We start from the raw sequence: 27,684 nt of genomic DNA on the forward strand, positions 1-27,684 counted from the left end.
AAGGTGAAGCATGCCTGCCATTGGGTAGCAGGGAGCTCTCCTGGGCCCACCTCAGTCTTCTAGGCTTGGGGCAGGCAGCAGGTCCCCTTTCCCTTTCATTCCTGCCCTGCCGTTCATGGAGCCAGCTTGGGTATGGTTGGGGCAGATGGCCATGGACAGAGGAGACATGGTCGGTGCCCCAGGACCCCCAAACAGCGACCAGATAGAGTTGAGACATGACTGGGTACAGGAGAAGTATGGACTTGACCTTTGCACAACCTGGTCCGATGCTGGTGCTACCCAGTGACCTCAGTGTAACACTGCTGAGCCTCGGTCTCCTGTTCTGGAAGATGGAGATACTCAGTATAGTGTGGCTGAAAAGAACAAGTGAAAGTGCTCAGCACGGGCAAATGCCAGTGTCCTTCCTTCTGCCTCCGCAAGTGCCTAGAGTCGAGTCAAGTGGTTTCTGTGGCTGGTGACACCTCTGTTGACCTCAGAATTGTGCCGACATTGGGAGTTTCTCTCTGGAACCCCAGAGTCCAGCTTGGGGTTTGACAAGACACGGATCAGGGCATACACTGTGGTTAGTGCTCTGGCTGGTTCCATCCATGCCTGACTGGTCGTGTCATCCTGGCATTGGCCGAGGAGGAAGGGCCCTGTGGGAAGCCGCTCCGAGGTCGCGGGGCCCCGTGGGTGTGCAGCAGTTCTCCTCCCTCATACCGGGGGGTTCTGACGGGGCAAGTGGCAGCCAGCGTGCTCAGGCACCAGGCTGAGGTCTCATCTGGCACCCGGCGGGAAAGCCTTGTCCCTGCAGGAGCTGTTACTGATGGCTGACAGCACGGAGATGAGAGGTCCAGGGGGCACCGAGTCCAGGGCAGGGGTGGGTGAGGATCGGGCGAATAGGCAACTCCCTGCGGTCCCAGGGAAGCTGGCCTTGGGTTCAGTCCGTGGACAGGCCAGCTGCGTGTGCCCTGACCCTGCTCCCCAGCCTTGTCCCTTACTGTGTACATGGGTTGGACCTTATTCTTCTCTGGCAGCAGAAGGGCCATGCAAAGGGAGCAGACACTGGAGCAGAGCTGGGCCGTGGCTGCTCCGGCCTCCCCCGGGGAGAGCCACCTGCTCTGGGCACCACAGCTGGGGAGCAAGAGGATTCTCGGGTTCTTGAGTCCCATTCTGTCCCCTGCAAGCTGTAAGACCTGGCACGCTCCAGCCTGTCTGACTGAGGCCCTTTCTGAAAACGGCCCTCAGGGGTCAGGCGCGGTGCTTGTGCTAGGCATGCAGCAGGGGGCAGAGTTGGACCTGGTCCCCTGGCGCCTGTGGCCTAGGAGCAGACTACTTGTTACATCAGTAATGCGGGTGGTATCTGGGGACTTGGGCGGGGTTCCAGTTCTGAGGGGGCATAAAGTGGCCTGCACAAGCTGAGCCCCTGCGGGCCATACAGTCCTGTACCTGCCAATGGCCAGGGACCACCCACGATCTGTCTGCACTGGCTGGATCCCCTGGGCAGCCCAGCTTGCGGCACCCCCGTCCCGCCCACACACCCACACTCTGCCACCAGGACGTGAGGGTGGGCCTCCTCGCTCTCGCTGTGTTGCTGAGGTCCCTTCTGAACCCTGAACCCCTACACCTTTTCTCCTGCTTTCTCCTCTGCTCCCCACTCTTCCAGCAGCTGGCCTCACAAGCCCCTGGCCTGTCAATGACCTCACCAAGTCTGACCCTGACTAGGTCCTGCTTCTCTGGCTCTTCTACCAACAAGATTCCTTACACTCACCCTTTCCTAAGCACTGGGGAGCCAGCAGGGGAGCACCGCCAGGGATCACACAGCCCTGGGTTCGGCCCCCAGCTCTGCTCCTTACTAGACATGCCAGAATTCGGGCGAGTTGCGTCACCTTCTGGAACCTGTTTTCTGATCTGTAAAATGGGAACCTTCCCTGTAGGGCTGCCCTAAAGATTAAATGAGACCTTGGGTGTGCAGCTTCTAGCACACAGTAGGTGTTTAATGCCTGCTAGCTTCTGGTATCACCTTGTGCCTCGCATTCAGAGTTGAGGGCTGAGAGAATTTTGTTCATCTGCTCACTCAGCAAATTTGTATCAATCTTCTGCCTTGTTTTAGGCACTTTCCCAAGTCCAGGCGGACACAGCAGAGAGCAAAACAGGGAAATGCCTGCCCTCAGGGAGTTCAGATTCCTGTTTCCACAGCTACAGGCTGGAGCCTCTGCCTTGAGCCTCCCCCTCCCCAGTCTGCATCTTCCCCGCAGGACCCCCATTTCTGTCTCCGGGCCCCTCCTCTCACCGAGCTCTGTGTGCCTGCTGCACCCACCTGGCGCTCTGTGTCCTCAGGGTGCTGGAACCTAGCACACCTCTGAGCCCCAGGTTCAAGGCTGCTCCCCCTCTGCTTCCCCAGAGAAGGTCCCAGAGCCCCTCAGCCCCACCTCACCTGTGCGGTGGCCCCCCATTGCCATCTTTGTCACCGCCTACTGAGCGCTGGCCCCATCAGGCACCGTTTTGAAGACTTTCATGGATTAAGTCACTTCCTCTCTTGACATGCCTAAGCAAGAGTTCCCATTATTTGCGGAGGAGAAAACTGAGGCCAGGCTGGTTAAATACGCAGCCCAAGGCCCTACTACTGGTAAAGGGCGGGGCCAGGCCGAGAAGCCCGGGCAGCTTGGCTTGAGAAGCTGCCTCCAAAGGTGGGCTTTTCCGACCCCCGTGCGACCCTGCCTTGGGTCCTATGGGCTTGCCTGGACCCCTCCTGCCACCCCCTTCTCTGCCACTGGCTGGGCCACTCTGGCCTGGGCTACTGAAGAGCCCGCACACCACATCCCTGCTCCAAGGGCTGTCCGTGAACTTCTCCCTCACGGGGCGGACGGTGTCATGTCCTGTCCCCAGGGCCAGCAACCCCCGGGACTTCCCGTTGCTAAGAGATTCAAGGCCAGACACTCAGCCAGGCACCAATAACCTCCCCCTCTTCTGCCCACTCAATTCCTGCTCACAGGGACCAGTCACACCAGTCACCTCGACACACTCCAGTCTCCTGTGTCTCCCCACTACCTTTACAAGCTTCAGTTTGGCTTCGAAGGCCGCCTCGGTCGCAGAGCCCTGCCTGACCTCCTCCCCCACCTCCGCCCCCAGTCCTGCTTCCCGGCCAGACTCCACCGCCCTCTCCCCTGTGCCCACACAGCTCTGGATCTTCTAGACCGTCCACTTCCCTCCACCTGGGATTACCCTTTGTTGCCTCTGCAACCACCCATGCCATGTCCTCCACGGCCCTGCGGTCTTCACAGGCTGGCACCATGCCTTACTCATCTCCGGGCCCCAGTGACTGCCAGGCTGAGTGCAGAGCGAGCCTCAGCACTGACATGACCAGAGCCGGCCTGAGGTGCCACCTGCTGATTTGGGGCAGGGATGGGCTGAAGTTCTCTGTCTCGTCCTGCTGCAGAAACCAGGAATGGGGGATGATTCCCACGTGGTCAGATCCCAGTTCGGCTGAGCCAGAGGGGCCAGTAGAGGTCATCTGGTCAATCCTTTCTCTTTATAATGTTGGCCTGAGGCCCTGACTGGGGGATGACCAGGCCTGGGAGAGGGGAGGAGGCTGTGTCTAGAATTCAGCCCCCAGCCTTGTGCCCAGAGTCCTTGCCCAGGGCCGAATGGCTCTCTCTCTTCTTTGCGCTTTGTCTCCATAAGCTGCCTGCTGGGGTAACAGTTACTGCAAATCAGCCCTCGGGCTCCTGGCTCTGCCATGGCCTCCTCCTTTCCCGGTACACCGCCTGTGCCCACTAAACCTTTGTGATCACAATTTTGCATTCTTTTTTGGTAATTGACATTAAATTCGGTTCTTTTGGAGAATGGGGTGTATTTCTGGGTCGCTTATGTTCGTCCCTTGATGTTTCTCCTGTGTGATTCATGGCCATCACCACAGTTTTAGCTGTGGTAGCTTTATAATATATTTACTATCTGGTAGGACTGGTCTTCCTCTCATTATCCAACATTCTCAGAATTTTCTTTGTTTTCTTCCCTACTTTTGTTTTTGGCTTCCAGAATATTTTTACCTGGGTTATCTAGAGGAATTCAGGGCAGTGAATAGTTTATCCAGGCTGCCCTAATCATGGGTATTGACAGAGGCCCATTGATTGGGGGGGGGAGGGGGAATAAGGAAGTAGTGTTACCAACTCCCGGACTCCCCACTCCCTCACCTCTGCCCCCAGTTTTGTTGTTGTAGGACTATGGCTTTCCCTAAGACTAGGACCTTTGGGTGGTGGGTGGCATTCTGGGGAGCAGGCCCTGCTTACATGTGCTCTGCGTGGGCACGGCTGTGCCCCGCTGCCTTCCCATCTGCCGGCAAGGACCCAGGCTCCCTGAGGAGTCCATCTCACCGCTGTATCTTTTTGTTTTGGTGCAAGAGTCTGCCTCCCACTGCCCACTCTCCCAGAGGGTTGTTACCTCAAAAATACCTTATCGCTGGGCACTTGGGTGGCTCAGTTGGTTAAGTGTCTGCCTTTGGCTCAGGTCATGACCTCAGGATCCTGGGATTGAGTTCCACATTGGGTTCCCTGCTCAGCAGGGAGTCTGCTTCTCCTTATCCTTCTGCCTGTGGCTCCCCCTGCTTGTGCACATTCTCTCTCTCTCTAATAAATAAATAAAATCTTAAAAAAAAAAAACAAAAAACAAAAAAACCTTACCTCTTCTTAGCCTATTTGCTCCTTAAAAACACTCAGTTAAGGGGCACCTGGGTGGCTCAGTCAGGTAAGCAGCTGCCTTCAGCTTGAGTCATGATCCCAAGGTCCTGGGATGGAGCCCCACATCGGGCTCCCTGTTCGGCAGAGAGCCTGCTTCTTCCTCTCCCTCTGCCTGCTGCTCTGCCTACTTGTGTACTCTCTGTCTGTCTGTCAAATAAATAAAATCTTTAAAAAACAAACAAACAAACAAACAAAACACTCAGTTAAGGGACGCCTGGGTGGCTCAGTTCGTTAAGCGGCTGCCTTTGGCCCAACCTGTGATCCCAAGGTCCTGGGATGGAGTCCTACATCTGGCTCCTGGCTCAGCAGGGAGCCTGCTTCTTCCTCCCATTCTGCCTGCTGCTCTCCCTGCTTGTGTTCTCCCTCTCTGTTAAATGAATAAATAAAATCTTTAAAAACAAAACAAAACACAGCTCAGTCGAGGTCCAGAGTAGACATTATGTCTAATTATGTCACCGACCCAACTGCTCTGTGAGACAGAATTCAGGAACACTGGTGACTGACGTGAGCAAGTCAGGGTGGCTCCTCCAGCTTTCTTCTCACGAAGCCTGTGTTCACAATTGGCTTGCTCACCCCCTTTCTTTAGATCATCATCTGAGGGAATCTTACGAAATCCCTGCACTTTATCAAGCTTCAGAATCCCGTGGTATTTTGCTTTGAACTAAATGAAATCTAATTTTGGAAGAATTAATGTCTTTAAAATAGTCTTATCACATTCCTATAGGAATATACTAAGAGTCCCCACTTATTCAAGTTATTTCTCTAAATCTCAAGTATTTTACATCTCCTTCATATGAATCACATATTCTCCTCATTAGTATCATTTTTGAAACACTTCACACATAGTCTTGTCATTGTAAATGAAATATATTCATTTTCATTCTGTGAAACATTATTAGTTTGCAATAATAACAGAAATGTTCTTGGTTATTTTCTTTTTATCTTTTTATCTGGCAACTTTATTGAAATTTCTGATTCCAGAGGTTTTCCCATTGTTCCCTTATGTCTTCTCAGGATCCCCCGCATGTTGTATCACTTACAATAATATAAATTATGACTCCTTTCTATTACAGTAGACTAATGACTATTCATCAGTGTTGCCCTCAGGAACTTCTAAAAAAATACAGGTAGTTGGGCCCATTCCATCCCCTCAGAACTGCAGCCTTGGGCTGGGCAACCGGGCTTGGGATTGGGATTGGTACATTCCAGACCAAGGAGACGTCTCCTGCAGAGCCAGAGAGGGAGTGAGCAGGGCTTGTCTGAAAACAGACTGGTATGGAGAACAGCAACGTGATCCATTTCGCAGATGCTTTAAAATGTTTGGTCCATGAGCAAGGGAGTCAGGCAAGGACTGGAAGCAGCAGGTGCAGTGACAGGTTTGCACGGTGAAAAGATCACTCTTGCTGCCATGTGAGAAGAGACTGCAGGGCGGCCAGAGGGAAAGGGGGTGCACGCCATTATGTAACAGCTAAGTCACACATCTCCCTGTGTCCCAGGTGATGCTTGCAGTGACTCGTGTATATTAACTCTCAAGTGCCCGGGCACACAGGTGGTTTCATGGCAGAGCCTGGTCTGGAACTGGCAGCTCCGGCTCCAGAATGCTCTGAAGCACCACAGGCTGTCCCAGGCCACAGGTGGAGCCCCTGGGGTCATGGTGGTGGCCTTGGAGGTGGCCTTGGAGGTGGGGAGAAGGGGACCAGTTGAAGAGATACTTAGTGTTTAGTATCAACAGGACCTGGCGAGGGATTGAATTCCAGGATGGGGGTGGATATCAAGGTACCCATTTTCCCACATGTCTGTGGCCGTTCGGAGTTTCTCTGGGACTTGTCTGTTCACCTTTCCATTGGGTTGTTTGTATGTGCGCATCACATCTACTCTTTTTCATGGGGAGAGGGAGGGAATTCAGACTCCCTTGCTGGGGTGCATTCTGTACCTCCTGTCTGTCTTCCGTGTGACAGGGTAAGGGAAAGGTCTCTCTGCTCATCGTACCTTTTGCTTGGGGGTGTGGGGTATGAGAGCAAGGTGAGCCTGATCTGAGTGTGCTCTACTCTGCTCTCCAAGGCCAGTTGGGATAGGAGGAGAGAAGTGATGTCCTTTTCCTGTAAATTGTCTGATGGGGCTCTAGATAATGGAACTCTAGTGATCTTGGGGGCCCTAGCCGTCAATCCACCCCTCCTCTTATATACTGATACGTCGAGGCCAAGAACACTGGGACGGGACTCGTCTGCCGTCACATGGGAGGCCAGGGACTAACACTCGGATCTCAGGTTTCCCGCCATCCAGACATTTGTGGCATCTTCCGTGCAAGGGAGGGCACGGCAGCAATGTCCGCAAGTGTCTGGTCACCTGTCCCCGTTGGGGGGCCTGGGGGAGGGTCCCACATCGTGTCACAGCCAAGAGGTGGGGTGGAGGAAAGCTGGGAACAAGTTGGTGGAGCCAGGGGAATGGGTAGGCATAGCTCCGGAAAACCACATGGGCTGCGTTGTGAGGATGGGGGGTGGGACCCATTGCAGAGACCTGGGGGATTTGGGAGCCGGTGGTCAGGTGGCTGGGGCAGAGCAGATGAGTGACTAGCGCCTCCCAGGGTCTTGACTCCTGCAGAATGGAGACCGCTGAAGTCTATTCGAAGGGCAGGCCCAGCTTAGCCAACTCCAGGGAGACCCCAGAAGTCCTGATGAGTGTGAGGGCCAGGAAAGGGCCAACTGGACTACAATCCAGGGCCTTGGCCTGCTGAACGGAACCCCTGTCCCCAAGGCACCTCTCCCCACCAGCCTCAAGGCGGCAGGGTCAGGAAGGCCCAGGCTCTGTGGCCGCAGGATGGGTGGCGCCCGTTGTGAGGGGGACCGGAAATCAGGGAGAGAGGCAGAGAGGTCCAAAGCAGCCTGGAATTGGAAAAAGGCAGAAGCAGATGCTACCCGGCCCAGGCCCACTAGCTGTGTGGCCCTTCCTTCATCCAAGGAAGCCTGGAGGGGGCTCACCAGGGCCTCCTTCCTGTACCAGAGCTGGGAGACAACATGGAGGAGTAGGCGGCCCTCTCCTCCCTCCTAGAGCCCAGGCAGGGCAACCGCCCCTGGGACTTCTGTCCTCATCCTTGCTGAGGCGGAGGCTCTGAGGCAAATCTTTGGCGAGCACCGTAAGAGCCAGAACGCTTCTGCCTCCCTCCACATGCTGGCTCCTCGGGATGCCCTGAGCCATCAGTGAGATAATGCAGCACTGCTTAGCACAGTGCCACCGGGGTGCGGGCTCGCTAGATGGGAGCTCTCATGGCTAATCCTTGTCACCTTGCCACAGTGCTTAGACTTCCCACCCCGCGGTCACATTCCTCTCAGTTCAGCGGCTCACACCCTGTGCAGTAGGCAAGGCATGCATTGTCCCCATTTCACAGATGAGGAAACTGAGGCAAGTCTGGGTGGGTGGTCTTCTGCCACCCAGTGAGTTGGCAGCACAGGGAAGACAAGAGTTCCTCTCTTATATCTAGCATGTTTTCACTCTTGTGCATTTCTTCTATAAAATACAAGACTTTTATCCTTCCCTCAGAGTTGGGCAAACATAACTATCTTTTGTCTGCCGTCAGCCATGCTCTAAAGTCAAAATAGAGAAATTTAGCGCTGCAAGGTAGCTTTCAAAATGGTTCCACCCCCTGATCTTCATGAGGCACAGAGAGGCCACATACTCACTCAAGGTCACACAGCACATTAGTGGCAGAGCCAGCAACCTTGGTCTCGTCTTTCCGCTATATTCACTACTGTTACAGGCGTTTGAACTTTTATATCCATTTCAGCGATAGGAACATTGAGCCAGAGAGGCAAAACTATCGACTCCAGTCCCATGGCACTGCCTTTTAGGACACTGCGTCCTCAATGACCTGGTGGGCCTAGTCTGATAGTTATGAACCATCCTCAGCAAGAGGGAAGGCCATGGAGTGAAATATTGGTATATTGGGAGTAATAAACTTGGCAAATAGTTCAAATTGCATTTCAGGGTCTGATTCCTCTTGCTAGAGAGATTGGGTTGTAAATTCAGAGTAGGATTGTTTAAAATGCATTTCTCATTTTAAATAACCAAGGGTTTCTTAGGTGAAGAAGAATAACAGGTCAAAAACCGCACACTCAGAGGCTTTTCTGAAAGGTTACAAAATAAAATGTTCTTTGCTGGAGGATATGAAGGCACTGGCTCTCTGTTTGACAAAGGAGAGGGCTCTGCTAGATAAATCCTGCATTATGAACAAATGAGAGCTCTGCCCCTCTCTTCCTGATCAGCTTAATTCCTTGTTGCTTATCTGCAAATCCAATAATGCTGGGAAAACAGACCCCTCCCGCAGGCTGAGCACAGTGCCTGGCTGCTCCTTCTCAGAGGCATTTTTGTGTTTATAACCTTGGCCCCTGCTCCCTGGAGAGCAGGGCCTAGAAGCCCTGTCAGGAAATGGGGGTGGGGGGACTTGTCTGGGAGGGACAGCCAGTCCAGGACTGGGCCACGGAGCGCCCAGCCTCCCCGCCCCCTGCCTGGGCCCTCAGAGGACGAAAGTGAGTAGATTGTCAGAGTGGAGCCGGCGAGGGGGGTTTGGGGGAGCTGTTAAGATTCAACATCCTTCCCCGTATCCCCTGTGCCCCTCCAAGATGAATGACCTGACCCCGGGTATTTCCAGTGCCAGCACACGTCACTGTGCGGCCCTGTGGAGGTAGTCCTGGTGACCGATCCTGCTCCACTGGGTGACTAGGAAGATTTCAGCTGCACAGATTTCAAAATATTTATTTATTTACTTACTTACAAAATCCACTGTTCACCGACAGTATTTACTGTCGCTTTCTTCCCCTCCCCCCACACCGGGGGCCAGGGGTGTCATCTGGGCTCTCTTGGGGTTACTAGGCCCTCACAGGAGTGGAAAACCAGAGATGAGAGGAAGCCAGCACCTGGAAGAAGACCCAGCTGCAGAGAGGATGGGGTTCTCGGGGGGCCTAGCTGATGGCACTCGGCTGTGTCTCTGTCCCCCGGGGCCCCTTTTCATGAGCCCATGCATGCACGTGCCAACCCGCGGGGCTTCTTGGAGCGCATTACTTCCGGCAGTATCAGACCCCGTCTCGTAAGCCTGCTCCCCTGTGGTTAATCCCCCCTGTAAAGGAAGCCTAATGATCCGACTGAATACAGAATGCTTTACTTAAAACCAAGTCCCGACCGACGTTTTATACCCCCTACCCCTGCCGATTTCTCCCGTTAGAAAAAAAAGGGGTGCTGACGATCTCTGTTGGTAAACTTTGGACTCCGCTGCAGGTCTCCCTTGGTCAGGCTTCTAGAATGGGAATGGATGATTCAAAAGCCTAAGGCTCTCGTCATCTGGTTTTCTCTCGAGGACTGAGGATTGTGGTTAAGCCTGTGGCTCTAGAACTCTCTGGTGCCTGAGTTTGAATGTGAACTCTCCCACTTATGATCTGTGTGACTTCGAGCGGGTTATGTAACCTCCCATTTGTTCACCTGTAAAATGGGGATAATAATAGTACTTACCCCATAGTGGTGTTGTGAGGATTCAGTGAACTGAGCCATGTGTATTGGTTAGGTTGAATAGGCATGACTCATGAGATGTTATCATAAAGCAAACTTTATTTTTGTCTCCCGTGGTCTCTTTAATTTTATTCTCTGCGGTTGCTACCCAGTCCCCCCAAAACTAGATGAAATTAAGGCTAAGTCCCATGACTTCTCTGTCATTTCCAGGTAACTGAAGTTTGTCCTGTCAGTAATTAATATGTCCTGTCTATTGTAATAAAAAAAATCTTTCAATTTCAGATTTACACCAGCTCTTCTTGCCTGTGACATTGTGCTGTGAGCCAGCTGCCTGTGGGAGGGGGTCTAGCTTGCTGTTCTGACCCTTTTCAGGGTCCAGCGTGATGGGAGGGAGGGAAGAAGAGAGGCGAGGAGCAGGAAAATTCTCCCCCAACCACAATCTGGGTGCTTTGGACACCACTCCATCACTTGGGTGTCTCCATAAGCTCAGCTCCCTTGATGGAGGTGACCCTCACTTCCCATAGATCCACAGGACACTATGGTTCCTTTCTCAGGCTCTGGGAAGCCTGGACTCATCCCCTCTCCCCACTATCACCTCCTTCCACAACAGGGCCCTCTCAGGTAAGATCTAAGATAACTGCATCTGACTCTCGTATTGGGACCCACACTGGTCCACAGGAAAAAGCTCACATTTCTTGAGCCCACAGACCTGACCTTGAAGCAGCAGCATCCGCTCAGCCCTCAGGCAGCCACCCACCGCCTGCTCTTCGAGTTTGCAGGCCTGCACCCACTGCCTGTGCCCCAGGACCTCAGGACCATCCTGGGGGATCTCCTTCAAGCCCCCCTCTTTGGATTTGAGGCAAAGGCCATGGAGCCTTCCCTGCTTCCACGGAAGGTCCATTGGACCTGGAGACTCTCTCTAAAACTCTCCCTCAGCCTCTAACAATTTAGAGGTAGACGTTGGCTAATGGTACAGACCCAAGTTTCCACCATCTGGCTTCCAAGTCCTGTTTGGTCAGGGCTGTTTTATCGCACTTGACAATGCATTATCTCTTCACTCTGCACCTCCACTGGAGAATTGCATTTTGTTATCCTCTTGCCCATATTTGCTTCCTGTGAAACCCGGGGAGGGGTGCCTAGCCCAGAGCGTGCATTCAACCAGTGATGGTCGTGTGTGATCCCACTCACAGGCCCCCCACTTATACTCACTCCGTCACTCTTACATTTGGCTCTATCCCAGTGTTATGTTTTCTTCCGACTCTGCTTGTGGTGGTGATGATGGTGGTGGAGTTGGAGGTTTGAATTTACTATTATCTCCTGCAGTTATTTGGAAAATAGGCCTATTACTTTTAGTTCTGCAAGTGCTTACCTGACATCCTCTCAAATACATCAGTAAGCCTGTTCATCTCCCCTGAGCCAGGTAGAAATGGGGCAGTGGGAAATGGGGCTTCATATAGTCCACAGTTATTTAAACGAGGATTTTGGAGGGCACTATCAGGCGTCCACACTTGGGCTGACATTTGCCATCATGTCAGCTCAACAGCTTTGAAAAGGCACAGAGCTCTGGTTTCAGGCCTGTTCATCTCTGTCCTAGACTTTCCCATTACCCAGCTCGCCGTTGTCAGAATGTCTGGCCTTGTCTCCCTCTGTCCTCCGTTTGCTCCCGATGAGATCTTGCTGAAAGTACATCTGGGCAGGTCATTCTTGGCTTAAAACCCTTTAGTGGTTTCCTGTTGGCTGTAGGATAAAGTTCAAACTCTTCAGCCTGGCGTTCGGGGTTCAGGGTGTCGTGTGATCTGGCCCTGCCTTAACTTTCTAGGCCCTTCTCCGGCCACATGGAACCACTCAGTTCTGTGCTACCCTGTGGTTTTGCATTTCGGTTATCAGCTGCTCTGGTCACATGTTCTCATATCCTCGTAGCTTTGGTCATGTCATCTTCTATGTCTAGAACGCCCTTTGGTAAAAGAACCCAGCTTGGCGCTAGGCCATTTGTAGACTCTCAGTAACTGGTAAGCATCCCCTTTCCTTTTTTATCAGTCTATCAAAATCCTACTCATCCTTCAAGGACCAATTCAGATGTCATCTTTTTCTCTCTCAGGGCAGATTTGTCCTACCCTGACTCCCTCCCCTTGCTACCACTGGCTGCCCCTCCTCTGTGCCCCCAGCATCTTATACACATGTGTTGTAACCCTAGCACCTGGGGGCTTGGCGTGTCTCCTGTCAGACTGAAAGCTCCCTGAGAGCAGAACCAGGACTGACGCCAGCCAGAGCCCTGCATGGACCTGCAAGCCCGGGCTTGTCGAGCCCATCACCTTCCTCAGCCCGCAGGGATGCAACACCGAGCTCCAAGCTCCGAGGCGGGGCACCCTGGGACTGGCTGCCCCATCTGGGTAGATACTCACTTATTGTTCATATCCTGTTGCATCCAAAATTGATTAGAGGTGGGCCACACTCAATACAACTGTTAAATTAGAAACAGAAAATTTAAACCTGCACATGGAAGTGGCAAGGTGCCGAAAGAAGGTGTGAACCTTCTTTGTTAGGTGAACTCATCTTGCCTGGAGGTGCTTGCATTGGGGTCTTCCAGCTGGGACAGCAGGTGGGAGGGTCTCCTTTGGCCTAAACTCTTGTACTCCCCTCACAAACTGTGGTCCTGTTTGAAAATGTCTGAAAGGTGGGACACCTGGGTAGCTCAGTCAGTTAAGCATCTGCCCTCGGCTCAGGTCATGATCCCAGGATCCTGGAATCGAGTCCCTCCATCAGGCTCCTTGCTTGGCTGGAAGCCTGCTTCTCTCTGTGCACTTGCTGTCTCTCTCTGACAAGTAAGCTTAAAAAAAATTATTTTTTTATTTTTTTATTTGACAGACACAGCAAGAAAGGAAACACAAGCAGGGGGAGTGGGAGAGAGAGAAGCAGGCTTCCTGCTGAGCAGGGAGCCGGATGCAGGACTAGATCCCAGGAACCCAGGATCATGAACTGAGCTGAAGGCAGACACTTAATGACTGAGCCACCCAGGTGCCCCTAAAATCTTAAAAAAAAAAAAAAAAAAAGGAAGAAAGAAAAAGAAAATACCTAAAAGGCAACAAGGAGAATTTCAGTCCACCCTTGCAGAGTTTGGGCAGGTGGTGAGGCAGGCGTTGGGTTTGCTATGTGGTGGGATTTTGGTGGAGATCACTTGGTTCCGCAGGCTAAATTTAAAAAGCTTAGGCCCTTTCTCAAGGTCACCCTATAGCACAGTTGTAGTCTAACCATGGGCCACTGCAATCTACCTCATGTGGCTTTCTGATGGAAGCCAAGGGCATACCCTTAAAATGTCAACCAGGAAAGCTCTTTGAGCAGGAAAACCCATTGCCAGGTCTGAGTTGAGTGTGAAGACTTACATACCCTTTAGAACTCACAGAGGCACATACTGAGATCCTCCCCATGCCCATACCCACCAGCATGCCATCCAACAAATGTTCTTGTGCAGACCCAGTCAGCAGCAGGCACACCACACACACACACACACTCATGCACACTCATGCACACAGTCCCACTGGCTCCCACACATCCCATTGGCACGTGCACAGCCTCTACAGGAAGAGACATGGGGAGCTGTCTTATTTCTGCACCTCACTCTGCCTCCAGATTTTGCTCTCTTAGGACAGAACCTGAAGTATCTATTTAATAGATTCAATTACTTTAGGCTCCTGAGACCTTCCAACTTGATTCTGATTGCTTTAAGGTGTCAGATGATTTGGGAATAAATGGGGAAAGCATTCACATGCTTGAAGGGGAAGTCTTCTAGGCTCGAGTCCTCACTGAAGTGGTAGCTGTAGACTGTAGTTTGTGGAAATGTGGCCTGGAGGATGGGACCAGCCTCATGTTGCTAGGCAAGGTTCTGTCCTCCGGTCCTAAAGGACAGAGGCCCTCAGGGTAGTGCTTGGACCTCCAAAGCAGGGGCCAGTCCCTTTCTGCTAACCTTCCTGGGAACCCTTGGTGGAACCGAGGCCCATTCCAAGTGTCCCAGCAGGCAAGGAAACAGCCCTGCTTTCGGTCCCCTGCACCCCACTCAGGGGTGATTCCTTTTGTCTACTCTCTATCCACTGGGACAGTGATAGCTCTTGGAGGTTGGTCATGGCCTTCAGAGAGTATCGATGCTGTTCTGTCCTGTACTCCAGAAGCCTGAAGAAAGAGACCCAGTGTGTGGCCTGTGCACGGCATGAATCGAGCTAGGCCGGAAGGAGGCTAACGGCAAGGGCTATGGGCCCAGACTGCTTTGTGCGAATCTTAGCTTCACCACGGAACGTCTCCGACTTCAGGCAAGATCTTCACCTTTTCTGTGTCCCAGTTTTTTTCTGCTGTGAACTGGGTATGATGAGAGCCTTCACCTGCTAGGGTAGTTGTGAGGATGAAAGGAGTTGCAGTGTAGAGAGCACCTGGAGCCCAGCGAACACTCCGGACATTCTGGTTATTGTTTTCGTAGTTAATGGGGAAGGCCAAGCCAGGCAGAAAGGCTGGGACAGTCCTGGGGTGGGGAGTCCTGGCTGTGTGGACCTAGGGCAGCAGGATGGGGTCCTCTCTCAGCCCAGCTGGTTCTTTTCACACTCTTTCCCACCCAGTCATGCTGTCCTGATGGCCTGTTTCACACATGGACCTGCATGGTTGCAGGGTCTCTATGCTGCTGACTCCAGGGTGCTGGTGAGGATACCCACCAGGAGTGTGGAGCCTGAGCCCCGCAGCAGACCCCCGCCCCATCACCAGTTCCCTCCTCCCCTGCTGGGGATTCACTGTCCTTCACCTCATCTTGCATGGCTTGCTTTAGAGTTGGTGTGACTCACAGCCAAGACCTCCTCGGCACTCAGAGACTTTAAGATGACCTTTTTTTGGAAAATTTCTGCCTCCTTTTAAGTGTGGCCCCTAGAAGAGCTTTGGAGGACTCAGGCCCTGGTTCCATTTCAGCTCCGTCGCTTTGTAGCTTAGTACCCTTGGCCATCTTAGCATTACGGATGCTTTATTCTCTGGAAATAGGAATAAAATACTTGCCTCTCAAGGCTGTTGTGGAGCTTAAATATAAATCTGTACGGGCTGGGAATGCAATAGCATACGTTGTTCTTCTCTTGACTGCTACAGCTTAGAGCAGAAAGACCAAGGGCTTTGAGAAAGCAGCTCCCTTGCTAAAAAAAAAACAAAGGTTCCCCTGGGGCCTGTGAGGATGGGGGTGGGGGACTGGAAGGGGCAGAGAAAGGAAGGCCAGCCTGCAGGCATGGGACCTGCAGGTTCCCCGAGACCTCTTTTCTGCCCTCAGCCCCTTCCCGCCCCCCAAGGATCCCCTCCTCACCCACTGCTCCTCCCCTCTTCCCCCCATCTAAGCGGTGGTTCCCATCTCTTAGTGGAGATAGGTAAGACAGGCAGGCAGGTAGGAGTTAGTAATATCCCCGCTTCACAGAAGAAGAAACTGAGGCTTAGGGGTCTGGGGATCCGCCCCGCCGCAGCGGCCTTAGCCCGGGGTGGGCGCGGGCGCGGTCACGTGTGCCGCGCGGGAGCCCCCGGGGCTTCGGGGAAGGAGCGGAGGCGGGGGCGTTCGGAACGCCGGCGCCGGCCGGGGGTGGGGTCTCTGCCAGGGGCGGGGCGAGGGGGCGGGGGCGGGCCGCTGCCACGCAGCGCTCGCGCCCCTCCGCGCGGGACCGAGCCCCTCCAGTGGCGCCCGGCGGTGCGGCCGGCCTTTCCTGCTTCCACGCGCGCGCACGCCCGCCGCGGCCCCGCGCACTCCGCCAATTCGCCCATCGCGCCGCGCACACAGCCGCTCGCTAAGCCCGCGGCCGGGGCCCTGGCGTGCGGCGCGGGCCTCGGCGGGGCCCAGCGCCCCGGCCCGGGAGGATGCGGCCCGGGGCGGCCCGGGAGCTGAGCAGGGCCCCCGCGCCGTCCCCCGCGGGCCCGGGCTTTCAGAGCCGCAGCCGCCGCCCCGCCCCCGGGAGACATGACTTCCAAGCCGCATTCCGACTGGATTCCCTACAGGTACGCGGACGCCGGTCCCACCTCCCCTTCAGCTCGGGGGCGTGGGCCGACCCGGAGCGCTCGGGACGAGCGGCGCCCCCCACCCCGACCCGGAGCGCAGGGCCCCTGTACTCATCCCATCCCACACTGCGGGCGCGGGCTGGAGGCGCCGGGCCTTTCTACCCCAACTTTGGGCCCCGGGCGGACTGAGCCGGCCTGCCCTGCCCCATCACTCCTCCGCAGGGGTTGCTGGAAGGGACCAGTTCTCTGGGCCCGTGTGGGCCGTGTTGGGTCGGGCAGCGCCATGTGGTCGCGCGGGGAGGGAGCGCACTGCTCTGAGCCCCCTCCTAGGCCCCGCACACGGGGTCACACGCCGGTATAGCTGTAGACAGACACTCGTGCAGCTGCAGGCACGCACCCCCCGTGTGTGCATCGGGCCAGAGAGGCTCCTGCCGGTCTGTTCACACACGCAGAGCATGAATTCCTGGAGGCAGTTATTCTGAACCAAGAGCACAGGCCGCTCATAGACACATGCACCCGGTACGTCTCCACACACGCTGATTCTTGGTCTCACGCAGGTGTACTCCTACTCCCTGCGCCCATACACATCCTGTATTTGGACAATACCTGACACCCGCAACCCCCTCACAGGTACGACTCCTGTCTATCAGGGACTCAGAAATCCACTTGGAACAGCTCTATACCTGGACACACACCAACTCACAATACACACACTGCCTTTACATGCGTAAGAGCACTCAGGACAGCAGGGTTGCCTACCCTGTGTTCCCAGAGTCTGTGGTATGTCCCAAGGATGGATGGGCTTTGCCAGTTGAGTGGTGGTCGGGGTGGGGGAGGGGCGTTGGGGGGTTCTCTCCCAGGTGCAGGCCTTTCCCCCATCCACTCTTCATTCTCTCCATTACCCCTGGAATAGAGCTCATTGTCATGGCAGCACCAGATCCTTGGCCACCTATTGGCTCCTGGTTGCCATGGGCTACGGGGCTGTCTCTGGGCCTCCCCGAGGCATGTGTGTAAGATGGGTGCTGGACTGCCGGGGCCACAATGTTATTGCCTGCCTAGGTGCCCATGCCTGCGGGCTGGAGGAGCAGACCCTCAGGACCTGCCTTGTAACACAGCCAGCTCTGGGGAAGGGACCTGATTCCAGTCACCCATAGAAAATATTTCTGACAGATCTCTTCTAGGAGTCTGTCCAGACAGCATCCAAAATGGAAACCAGCCGAAACCGCCTGAGGCTTGTTAAAAGCAGATCCTTCTGCAAGCAAGCACCTGTCACTGACCTGGGGAATCCAGCCTTTTTCTTTGAGAGCTGTTGTCTCTAAGCTCCTTTGGGGGCTTTAGAGCTTCTCAAGTGAGAATTTGTGGGTGCCCCTCCCACCAGCATACACACGTGCACACACACACGAGTCACCCATAGGGTTTCCTGCAGGCATAATGCAGTCGCTTCTCAGAGTCTGCCATGGATCAGGGAGATACCCCCATCGGGAGACTGGGGCTTTGCTGACTCAAGAGCTGTTACCCTCCACTGGTGTCCAGGCTGGGGGCACAGGTAGTTTCTGGGATACCATGACTTGACATGTCTGTGCCAAGGACCTTCTAGAAGACTGTGCAGCCCCACGGAGTACCATCAGCCTTTTCTAGCCATCCAGCAGAGGTGCCTGGGTAGCACCTGCAGGCTGAGGGGTCTCCCCTCTAATGTTGTGGAAGTAAGCTTAGGGGGAGCACTTGGCAGGGTGGTGGCCAGGCTGACTTAGGAGGGCAGGAAGGGACAGCGCTTGTGGCTGTAGATATGATGGGGTGTTTAGGATCTGGTGGACTAGGGGCCAGGCTAGATCATGGTTTAGGGGAGCCTCTCTCAGAAGCCAAAGACCAGAACAGGGTGTAGAGTAAGTGCACAAGTCTCAGAGAAAGCCTGCCTCTAGGAACGGGGTCCCTCGGGAGGTGGGCTTATCTTTGAGAAATGGCTTTGTCCTCCAGTGGTGCTCAGGGCACTGGCATCCTTCAGGGGGTGATTTGGCACTTGCCCCAGCCCAGGCCCAACTGCCCTATTCCTGCATTCCTTTCTTGGACCTGCACATGCCACCTGGAGCACAGAATCCTATCCCTGAAGGGCAGCTTGGCACCCTTGTGGCCCTGCCAGCTTGCGGTTGCCCGTCATCCCTGCCTTGCTGTGTGGCAGGGAGGGGGGTTCTCGAGCTGGGGGCGGGCTATATTCCGAAGTTGCCAGAATCTCTCCTGCCTTGCTGGGGTCTTTCTGAGCGTGCTCTGAGCCTGGGAAAGCACCGGACCTTGGGTGTAGACTTCCAGAATGGGGGAGACCCAGGCGGAGAAGAGGAGATGCAAATTGCTTCTCCCATTTACTGGGCTGCTGATTGCAGTTAAAGCCCCATGCCTGCGTGATCGCAGAAAACTGGGGCAGAAGACAGGCGAGGCCGCTTCCTTGCAGATGAAGGGGTGGGCATGCGTGCATGTGCCTTGTGCTTTGGTATGCGGTTTCCCCAGTGTCACAGCATGTCAGAACCGGAATGCGTCCTTTGGTTGGGGGGAGAGCATTCGGTCGATTTCTTGTTAGCTCTCCTGGTAGGGGTTTTCCTCCCTCTGTGATGGCTGCACCTGCGTTCCCTAGGCCTGGCTCATTTTCTTTGAAGTAACTGCCGGTTGGCGATAATCGTCTTAAGGGTAATTGTGGCTCAGTTTATAAGGATCGTGGAGTAATCTCACACTCTGACTCAGAAGGGAGTCGTTTAGTTTATGAAGTTGAACAATTGGAATAATGTTTTGTGTTTTGATGTTTGTCTATTCTTACTAGTACTGATAATTCGCACTTCTGCCATTTTCTCTTCTTCTGTTCTTCTTGAGTAGTAAATGCTCCTCCTTCCCAGCTTCACAACCCTTATGAATTGCAGGTGGAGCGTTAAGAGCGAGGGAGGGATGGCAGGCCTTGTCCTTAGTGCTCTCTCTGCACTGCGTCCCCCCAACCCGGCCACGAACTCCTGGAGAGCAAGGACCCCATTTGGTCCTGGGCTGTGTGCCCGGTGCGGCCCAGCCCAGACAAGATGCACACTACTTTCAGTCAAAGAGGCATCCCCAGGCAGCTTTGTGGACTTCCTGGCTTTCCTGGCTGCACACCAGGCTTCTCAGCACAGGGGACGTAGTAGTCTCCCCTCAGGAAGGGCACTAGTGCTGGAAGAGCGAGGCCCTGGGTCAGAGAATGAGCGCCGCTGCCGGAAGGGCCCTCACAGGCTGTCCAGTCAGTCCTTTGAGTGCTCCCTTCCCTCACGTGGCTGTGAGCGCTCGAAGGCTCTTCTTGGGGTGAGCCTCGGCGTGCCTCTGAGTTTTCCCTCCTCCTGGCTCTTGTGAAGGTCCTCCCACCACTTTCTGGGGAGTGCAAGGACTGCTGCCCAAGCAAGGCTTGGTTCTGTCGGCTCTGCCTGTGTGGGAAGCCTTGGGGTGCTGTGGGGGCTCCGGCTGCTGCTTCACCTCCTGCAGCAGGGAGGGGAGCCCGGCGCACGGGGACGTCTCCCTGCTGCGGCTTCGGGTAGGGGCAGCAAGAACATGGGTGGAGGAGAGGACTGCAGCAGCAGGGACCATGTCTCTGCCCCTCCAGCGCAGGGCCGGACGCCCTGCAGCTTCCTCTTTTCCCACACTGAGCCGAGGGAGGCGGTTACTTCCTTGCTGGGGGCCCTGCTCCCATTGTTGACCTTGGGTGCTCCCTATAATTGGGGACAGCTTTGGCTCACCAGCTTGTCACCTTGAGGCCTCTGTAAATAGAACCCTGAAGTCTCATCCGGCTGATGTCAAGCCCTATGTACCCCATTCTGCCTATGTGGGGCAGACCTGGGTTTGGGGACCCACAGGTAAAACGTGACCTTCTCCTGTTAGGCACCGGTTAGACTCTGCTAGCTCACCAGTGTCTTCTGAAGTCATACTGTCCCAGTGAACAGTTTAATACCACTTTGGCGTTGTGTCACCTAGAAGTCGGCTGAGAGGCCCGCTTTGTCTTTAGGTCATCAGTAAACACGCTTAGCAAGGGAAGCGGGATGCTGGAAACCTCCTCTGATTATGGCATGTTGCAAAAACCGTTGAGGGTCTGTCTCCTTGGAGCACACGCCACTCACATTGCTTTATTTTGCCCCCAAGTGACTGTCACTGGTCCTCGTGATTCCATGGGGAACCCTGGCTATGCTGCCCTCCTGTTTTCCTGGATAGGTCTGGGTGTATGTGGCCTGACTTGCTTGTGGACTGGGCTGGCGCCTGCTCAGTCACGGGGTCTTCTAGCTCTTGAGCGAATCTGTGATCTGGGGCCTGTGTAAGACTGATGGATGTACAGACTGATTGCTTCCCCCATCCGAACCGAAGTCTGCATTTGCATACTTTCAGCAACTCTCTGATTTCTTTTTTGTTCTTTAGAGATCACCAGCTGTGGCTTCTAGTCCTCATTTGCATGACTGAGCATTACAATCACCTATGTTTCTTGCTTTAAAGGAGAAAATGAGGCGAGGGATTGATTCTGAGGTAACTTCCCCAGCAGTTCTGAATCCCTGAGTCAGGGCCGAGTGCACATAGCAGTTTTAATTATTGGCTGGACTCCTGTGAGCCCTGTGGGCTTCTCCCTTTTGGGGCTGCCCCTGTTCCCACCCATTCTGTGTTTCCCTGGTTTCCAGGCAGGCACTAGGGACAGATCTGGGCATGCTGGGGTGGGGGTGGGGGAGTCTGGCATCCCTAGGTACAGGGCTTGCAGCCTGACCCCGTGGGTGGCCTTTCCTCCTCTGACTCCCTGGATCCAGCGGGGGCAGCTTCCTTTGTGACTGGGTGGAAGGAATGAGGGCACAAAAGCAGAGGGTGAATTGGGCGTGGGGTACGAGACTGTCCCTAGGTAGCCTGGCCCCCAGGTCTCTGGTCAGCTCTGGTGGGTTAGCTGAGCATGCACAGTGGAGTCTAGAGAGAGGCAGGGGCGCGGCTTCCTAAATGTGTTGTCCACGTCTGGCTTTTCCATCCCATGGGAGAAGTGCCCCTGCTCTCCCTTGTTATCAAGCATGGTTTTCTCTTCCATTATCTGTTGGGCGGCTTGTGAGAAGCAGGAGGATATGGAGGGGCTGTCTCCCTGGGAGGCGAAGGGCCCCCTCGTTGGCCCTGGGCAGAGTCAAGGGATTGATGGACACTGCAGATCGGGTTTCTCTGACCCTCAGGAGCCCGTGGCCAGTGCGTTACTGGATATCCCTTGTCCAGTCCCCAGCAGGAGGCGACCGAGATGAAGGAGCTGCCGGGGTCAGCTGGAGGACCCATCCATCAGTGCCCTGTCTCCTGTCCGAGTCTCCTGGCGGGGCCGCAGCTGGCAGCCTGGGCTTGGCAGTGATTCCATAATTGGAGCCCGAGTTGTTAAAAAGCCATTACTGTCTCCTCTGTGGTTATCATTTAGTGCTGTTGAGAACAGTGCCCATTGGGTGGAGGCAGGCCGGGCGGTGGTGGTGAGAAGGGAAGGAAGGTGCCATGGTGGGAGCTTGAGGGCAGGGCCGCCTGCAGGGGTTGGGCCCCGGGGCCTGCCTGGGACAGCCACCTTGTCGCTGTGGTTCTCCGCAGCCGCTAGGACTTGTGGGGATTTGTTCTCGGTCAGGGACAGATGTGTGCCTCAGACACAGGGCTGCAGCAGGAAGCTGCTTTGTGGACATGCTGTAGCCCACCCTCAGAGCCACTACTCGGAGGTCCGTGGACTGCCGGCCCTCCTGGGGGGTCCTTTGTGGCCAGGCATGTTGTTCCTCCCCGGGGCTTGATGCTTTCCCAGCACCGCGCCCCCCAACCCCCACCCCGCTGCTGCAGTGTGCCTCTTGGGAGGTGGGGGCTGGCTCCCCACGCACTTCCAGGCTATCTGAGTTTCTGGAATCTCTTTAGAAACTTATCCCTTGCTCATCCATCTTTCTGTGAGGGCCAGAGGTCAGTCAAGTCCATTCCACCTATGATCCTTCCAGGTGAGCAGCATTACTAACAACGCCAGTGGTTCCTGCTCAGGGAATGGAGGTGGGGCTGGCGGCAGAGGAAAGCAGCCTCCTTGCCTGCGCGCGTGACATGTGGAGAGTCCATGGCAGTGGGACAGTAGCCTGGGCTGAATGCAGCCCCCCTCTGCCCCTCCACAGATAGGGACACTATCAGATTTGCCTTTGTCCATCGAGCTGTTGCGGTGACCCAGTGGTTCTGGAGGTGGCTTTGCTCATGTCAGTTTAGCTCGCAGGTGGACGTCCCCTTTTCTGAATGAACCCAGATGTTTGCGTCAGCACCACAGCCCACAGAGGGCGTCTTCTCTGCCCTGCTCACCAGGCTCGGTCCTGGGATTACCTGGCTCCCCTCCCTGCCCCTGCCCAAGGAAAACACAGGGGTCGGGCATCATGCTGGCCACAAAGCTGCCCCTGTCTGCAGGAAGCTGAGCCGGCAGTCTCTCAGAGGCCGCTTGGGCTCCCGTGGCCAGGCTGCTAGCGTGTGACTGCGCTGCCGGCTGCCCAGCGTGGACCCAGGCACAGAACCGGGCAGGCAGAGCACAGCTGGATTCAGACCCCGTCGTTGCCGTCTGCCAGGGCCACATGGCGTCCAGAGTGCCGTTTCTGTCCAGATCCTGCGCGTTTTAAAGGAATACACACTGACCCTGGGAGATGGTGGTGTTGGTGGCCTGAGCCCTGGAAGTCTGTGGGAGCAGATGCTCGGCCTTGGCTTCGTTCAGTGAGGCCACTGACTTAGGGTGCGCAGACCAGTGGCAGACTCGTAGCTTCTCAGCCCTGGCGGAGCTCCCAGGCATCTTGCCCTCCCTAATGAATTCTTTCTCCTTCAGAACTCTGGCTCCCACCCTCTGGCCTGGGGTGCCTGCTTTCTCTGAGGGGGCAGTCCTTGTCCTGGCCAGCTGGAAGTTTTAGGAGGCGGGTCACTGTCGTCTGGTCCTGGCAGCACGCTCATGGAGTCCCCCCTGGACTAAGGCCTTGGCTCAGAAGCACATCTGTTTAGCAGTGTCTTCGCTTGTGTTCTGGCAGCCAAGACTTTTGGAGAATAAGGTTGCAAACCAACGAGGCTCATGGTTGGGGCTCCTTTGGAGTGAGGACCAGCCCATGGGTGTCAGGCAAGGCCTTCAAGTAAGAACAGTGCCAATGGTTGAAAACAGGCAGTCGTCTTAGGTTGTGGCCAGGGAGGTGGGCGGCGGGCTGGGGACTCCGTGGACGTCCTGCCGCCCTTGGGTGGCTCCCCAGCACACTGACTCACAGGTCATCTGGATGAGCCGAGGGGACATTGCAGGTCAATGATTGTTCTGGCTAGAAAGAGCTCCTCTTATCGGGAAGGGGTGACAGCGGCTGAGCTGTCTTCAGGGTGACTCGTCCTTGTCTGCACTCCTCACACGCGTACTCACCCGCACACAAGTTCATCTATATAGATACGCAGGTGTGTGCTCACTCACACGTGTAGATGTGCTCATGTTTGGACACCTTCTGGCATGTGCACACGCATGACAAACCTGATGCCCTCAGGCATGCCTGTGCAGGTTCCCGCTCATGGTCTGGTTCAGGGGCAGGCTCTAGCATCACTGGGCCAGGGTAGTCTGGGGGTTCCCAGGGCTCAGATCCTCAGGCTCCAGCTCTGCCCCCAACCCTGGCTTTTACAGAATTTGAGGCTACGGCTTATGGGTGTATCTTGGCCTAGAAGGAGTGCTAAGTGGTTGGGGCTCCTTAATTTCACTTGCCTCCTGGGAGGCAGGTTCAATCTATGTGAGATGACACACTGCCTGTTCCAAGACCTTAGAGACTCAAGGATTTGATGCCCCAGTGCCCCCTGTTGGCTGGTCACTGGGCTGTGCACGGATGGGCTTTGTCTGCCTACACATATGTCCAGCCAGCCCAGCCCTGCCCTCAGGGACTGGTTGGACTTCTAGTTTCTCTCTCCCAGATGAGAGAACCCTCAGCCTTCTTTAAAGGGGGTGGATAGTGTTGGCATCTCTCATTCTGCCACCTGGAGAGCCAGGAGTTTGACTAGAAGAGGAATGAGTCTGCCTCAAAGGATCCGGCCTCCTCTAGGAAGGACGGGAGGACTGGGGAGGAGCTGGCGAGATCCGAGAGGGACCTGGAGCAGACAGGTGCCTCAGTCTGAAGCCCAGCCTTGGGCCTGGCTTGTACCTGATGCCTCTGGGCAGGTTCCCCTGCATCTTAGGCACGTCTCAGCTCATGGTCCCAAAGAGAGAGTCTCTTCTTGTACTTTTTGGGTCAGGCTGAACTAGGAAGTCCTTCGGTCAGCAGGGACCCCCACAGGAGAAAGCTCCTGCATTGGCAAAAATATGGCTTCCACCTTTCCGTCCGGAGCTGACTTCCAGGTAGTAGCTCCACCCTTCCTGTCTCCTTCTCCTGTGTCCCCAGGAGTCATTATGGGAGAGGTTTAAAGAACCCTGATGTGCAGGGTGGGGGTGGGCTCTGGGCTCCCTGTTTGTAGCTGGCAGCCACCAGGCAGGCCCTGAATGCCCCTGTCTCCCTCTACAGTGTCTTAGATGATGAGGGCAGCAACCTGAGGCAGCAGAAGCTAGACCGGCAGGTGAGTGCAGCCGGGGCTGGGTGGACGGGCAGTTGGCATTTACCATCGGCGGGGGGCTGCGGGGGACATTGTCTCGCTTCCTGGGGTGACCCTGGCTGGCTGGGAGGAGGCCCTCACAGAAGAGAGACAAGCCATGTCTAGACTGCTCAGCATCAGCACAGCCCCAGAGCCCAGGGCTTTTCCGGGTGGGCAGCTGGTGCCTGTAGTCGGAGCACCGGACATCCGTGCTGCAGTCCTGCTGGGCCATCTACCTGGGCTGATTTGTGCCTCCTTCTCCTGGACCCTGAGCCTCAAGGTGCCAAGGGCACAGAGCCGTGGCCCAAAGTGGGCTGTGGACCCCCTGGTCACCCCAAGAACTGAGCTGAGTGATCCGGGCCTTCTCTGGTTCCAGTCGGGAGCCTGCCCTCCGGGTGGGAGGGACGGGCTGTGCTGTCAGGGCCTGCCAACTTGTGTGCCTGTCCGGTGCCTCCACAGCGGGCCCTGCTGGAGCAGAAGCAGAAGAAGAAGCGTCAGGAGCCCCTGATGGTACAGGCCAACGCGGACGGGCGGCCCCGGAGCCGGCGGGCCCGGCAGTCAGAGGAGCAGGCGCCGCTGGTGGAGTCCTACCTCAGCAGCAGTGGCAGCACCAGCTACCAAGGTAGAGCCTGCCTTGGGGTTGGCCTGGGGAGTTCCCTGTGCTGTGACTGCCCCCCCCCCCACTGCTTCCAGAGTGGGGGGTGCCCACGGGCCTCCAGCCAGACGACTCCCAGCTCCATCCCAGGCAGAGGGAGTCGGGACCTGCAGCCCAGGGCCCCTGCACATGCTCTGGCATCCCCAGGCTTCGGTGGCCTTGGCGGGTGTTCCTTGAGCACCGACTGCGCCCCAGGCCAGGGGCAGGCCTGTCTGTAGCCGCTTTGGACAGAGTGGGTCCCAGCCCTGTCAGAAGACAGTTTCTGCTCACTTTTGACTCTGGGCAAGTCACATACCCTCTCTGGGCCTATCTTCTCCCCTCGTAAGGTTGAGGAACCTGTCTGGGGGCTTTGAAAACAAGTGGCGCTGGTGTGTCACATGGTCCCGTCTGCTGAATGCTTCTCCTGCCGAGGCTGCAGACCAGGCTGGGTTCACGCTGCTGCTCTGGGGTGTGGGTGGGGATGGAGGGGCTTCTTTGCCCATCTCAGAGCCCTGAGGAGGATGCTGCTCCAGGGGCTGGCTGACCTGGAATCTGGGGTTCCAGGGGCACCTCCCATACCCCCCTGCCGCTTCAGCTGCCTCCTGCTCTGCCCTCTGCTGGCTCTCGGTGTAAAATACAAGGCCCTCATCTTCAGACGCTGAGAGAGTTTGAGGGCAGTGAGAACTTTCTCCCAGCGAAGTTTTTCACTGACCGTGCTCATTCATGTTGTATACTCATTTCTTAAATATTTGTTGAGGGCCTACTGTGTGTCAGGCTCTGGATTAGAGGCTGAAGGTCCTGGGGAAGCACAGAAGAGGTGTGCTCTCTCTTTGTTCATGGACCTGGAGGTCCATGAAGGGAGAGTGAGTTCATTGGTGTGCTTGGTGAAGAGAAGCCAGGCTGTGTGAGTGAATGGCAGAGAGACTGCTCCCATACGAGGGCCAGGGAAGGCCTCTCTGAGGAGGTGACACCTGAGCTGGAAACTGCAGGTTGAGTGGGAGTTGAGTTGGGGTCAGGGGGCCGACGTCCACAGTGAGGACAGTGCACACAGTGTGACAGGAGCACCAAGCCCCTCTGGCAAGAGGGAGGACGCTGTGCGCAAGGCCCTGAGAGGGCCTGGAGGGGCTGGGATTTGGGGTGCCTGGGAGATAAGGGGTGTGCCGGCAAGGCCAAGGCCAAGTGGAACGGAGCTGGAGGGGAGAATGTTGGTCTTCATCTTATGAGCAATGAGATATCATTCAAAGACTTTGAGGAGGTTGGGGTTCTGATGTGTGAGACTGTGGAGGCCACCTCTCTGTTGGTTGGCACGGCTTCTTGTAGCCCGGAGTTACTCTCCTGCTCGGGGTACGCTGGCGTGCCAGGCTCCCATGGGCTTGTCCTGGGCAGGCCAGTACAGGCTCCCTGCAGTGCTTCCCCTCTTGAGTTCTGGGCTCTTCTAGGAGATGCAGCCTTTTCTATCTTTGGCACCTAGAGTGACCCACATTCTCCCAGATGCTCCCCCTCCCCCTGCCCAGACTCAACACGGTTTGCTGGCCCAGAGCTTTGATTGTGGTGCTTCTTGGTTGGTCATGCTGTGGGCCAGCTTGTTGACTCTATCACATGGGGCTGGGGGCACCATCCCGTTCTAGCTCTGCCTGCCCTAAGCCCCTCTGTCTTATAGGAGAGGCCATGGGTGTCTAGCCAGCATAGGTGGTACAGAGGCCCTGGTAGGGCTGAGTGGTGGGGGGGCCCTGGGAAATGTGCTGAGAAGTGAGTTCCACTTGCAGCTCTGGTCTCATCTAGGGCCCATGTTTCTCTCCCTCCCTCTCTCTCTCTCTCTGGACTCTCTCCTGAGCAGTTCAAGAGGCCGACTCACTCACCAGTGCGCAGCTGGGAGCTGCCCGACCAACAGCACCAGCCTCAGCCAAGAGAACCAAGGCAGCCGCTGCAGCGGGGGGCCAGGGCGGGGCGTCTAGGAAGGAAAAGAAGGGGAAGCACAAAGGTTGGCTTTCTTCCACCACGGCCCTCCTCAGGAGGTCTGGCTCCCACTGGAGGGTTGAGGGAGGTTTCTCCTCCAGATTTGGGAGGTAAGGGACAGGGTGGGAGGCCTCCATGAAGGCACAGAAGGATACTCAAGCTCACAGCTTCCTCTAGCTCATGGGGTTCCTGGGCTGGCTTGTGGGTGTGGGCAGGCTCCCCACACTGCCAGGAAGTGAAATGCACCTCGCCGTGTCCCTCCCCCACCTGGTTGGAGCCCCCTCCATTGCTGTCCTGCCCCTGGCAGTCTGCCGCATCCTT

General features: G+C 55.7%; 1 protein-coding gene across 6 annotated transcripts in view; it reads left to right on the top strand.

Moving 5' to 3' along the window:
- TUB (TUB bipartite transcription factor) overlaps positions 1-27,684 on the top strand; it is a 101,901-nt gene that overhangs the window by 62,996 nt on the left and 11,221 nt on the right. For 3 of the 6 annotated variants that reach the window (XM_032356855.1, XM_032356852.1, XM_032356851.1), the window contains 3 exons: positions 24,707-24,758; positions 25,233-25,395; positions 27,245-27,388. In XM_032356855.1, coding sequence (XP_032212746.1) covers positions 24,707-24,758; positions 25,233-25,395; positions 27,245-27,388 — 359 coding nt within the window. Of the gene's footprint in view, positions 1-15,826; positions 16,209-24,445; positions 24,544-24,706; positions 24,759-25,232; positions 25,396-27,244; positions 27,389-27,684 lie in introns of those variants that run through there. The other 3 variants (XM_032356854.1, XM_032356856.1, XM_032356853.1) reach the window with 3 other exon arrangements.

The sequence above is a fragment of the Mustela erminea genome, chromosome 9 (genome assembly GCF_009829155.1).
Source record: "Mustela erminea isolate mMusErm1 chromosome 9, mMusErm1.Pri, whole genome shotgun sequence".
Lineage (NCBI taxonomy): Eukaryota > Metazoa > Chordata > Mammalia > Carnivora > Mustelidae > Mustela > Mustela erminea.